Source organism: Solanum lycopersicum, chromosome 6 (assembly GCF_036512215.1).
Source record: "Solanum lycopersicum chromosome 6, SLM_r2.1".
NCBI lineage: Eukaryota > Viridiplantae > Streptophyta > Magnoliopsida > Solanales > Solanaceae > Solanum > Solanum lycopersicum.
The window spans coordinates 37,052,691-37,054,561 of NC_090805.1; the positions used below are offsets into that span (position 1 = coordinate 37,052,691).

At 30.0% G+C, this 1,871-nt stretch overlaps 1 protein-coding gene across 1 annotated transcript; it reads left to right on the forward strand.

Moving 5' to 3' along the window:
- Positions 1-1,314, forward strand: LOC138349375 (uncharacterized). Its single transcript, XM_069299701.1, has 3 exons — positions 1-163; positions 502-623; positions 964-1,314. The coding sequence occupies exons 1-3, from the start codon at positions 1-3 to the stop codon at positions 1,312-1,314; spliced, it is 636 nt and encodes a 211-aa protein (XP_069155802.1).
- Positions 1,315-1,871: the final 557 nt, after the last annotated feature.

Here is a 1,871-nt window from a genome sequence, read left to right on the forward strand (position 1 = left end):
ATGCAGAAGACTGAGGAAGATGAATTTATATATTTATTCGTAGCTTTAAGACCATTTATTAGGGGGTTCGATTACTGCAGACCAATAGTTGTTGTCGATGGTGCACATCTGATTGGAGCTTACAAAGGGACATTTGTATCAGCAAGCACACTTGATTGGGCAGGTATGTAATTTTTGTAGTTGTGATGTGTTTGTACAGATTGCGTATCAAATGATATAATGTGTATTTGTAATCAGGTTGCATATTCCCATTGGCATAAGGTGTTGTTGACACTGAAAATGACTGTTCGTGGACATGATTTTTCGAACAATTCGAAAATGTATTTGGCGAGCAAAAAGATAGGTGTGTTGTATCAGATAGAAATGATAGTATTATGAAGAGTGTAAGGATTGTGTTCCCAAGTATACCTCATTATGCATGCATATAACATTTTTGGAAGAATGTATGTGGCAACTTTAAAAGGAGCAGAAAGACCCTAAGTGATCTATTCTACTCTATAGTCAAGGCATACACAAAGGAAGATTTTGATAAGTTGATGGCTAAGGTCGATAGAGTTGATCACAGGGTTAAGGAATACCTTGAGGATGTAGGATATGAGAAGTGGTCAAGAGTTCATGCAACAGTAAATAGAGGTAGAATTATAACTTCGAACATTGCGGAATGTATCAATGATTTTCTTGTTGAAGCACGACAATTGACTATATTAGAATTCTTGGAAGAAGTTAGAATTTTATTTGGTTCTTGGCATTGCAAAAATAGAGAAATAGCATCATATATAAAGGGACACATTAGAGAGAAAATTTGAGGTGTTGATTATAAACGCGGCTAAAAGTTCAAAGATGGAGGCATGTATCATTATATACTATTTTATATTATATGTATCTAATCATTGTATCACTATGAAGTTTGAACATGATTTATTTGGATATAATTATATATTTGATTTTTTTTAATGTATGCAGGTTGTTTCATCATCTAAATTTATTTTCTCAGATTATGAAGCTGGAAGAAGATACATTATTTGTCTTGAGCGAAAAATATGTTCGTGTGAAAGATTTCAACTAGAGGAGATACCTTGTGGACATGCTATCACTGTCTTAAAAGAAAAGAATGTCAAAGATATGCATCCATACTGCTCTGATTATTACAAGCCTGATGCATTGGTAAAAACATATGAGATTCCAAAGATACCAATGTCAGATAAGATTGATTGGTCATCTCCTAAGAATATGATAGATGAAACTGTGTATCCACTTAGACACATACGATTATATGGACGATCAAGGAAAAGAAGGAAAAAAAAAAGCAGATGAAAAGATTACGGTGAACACAATTTATCGTGGACAAGAAAGACACAACAGAAGAACTTGTACTTTCTTCCCAAAAGAGAAGTGAAATAGTCGTAATGTTTCTAAGACATTAATATTTTTGTTGAATAATTTTTCAAGTAAACAATTATCATTTTAAATATTGATTACATTTGCTATTTAATCACTGTTGGTGTTGAAAAAAAAATTATTAATAATTTGTGTTAAGTAAATTTTAAGTTGCACTTTTAGTTATAAAAACTTTGTTATGATTTGTGTTGATAAATACATTTGTGTCAATATTTTTTTTTTAAATAAATTTTGTAATTATTATGTTACATTATAAGATATTTTTATTTTTTACAAAAATAGATTATTAGGTAACGTAAAACACATGTATTATGTGTTTTAGCTAATGTATCATGTACATTTAATTCAAAAACACTTGTTAAGGGTACTGTATAATTTACAATGACTATAAATCATGTATCATGTAATGTATATTAAGTATCATGTGTGATGATTTATTTGATATACACATTAAATAACTATTTTACAAAACT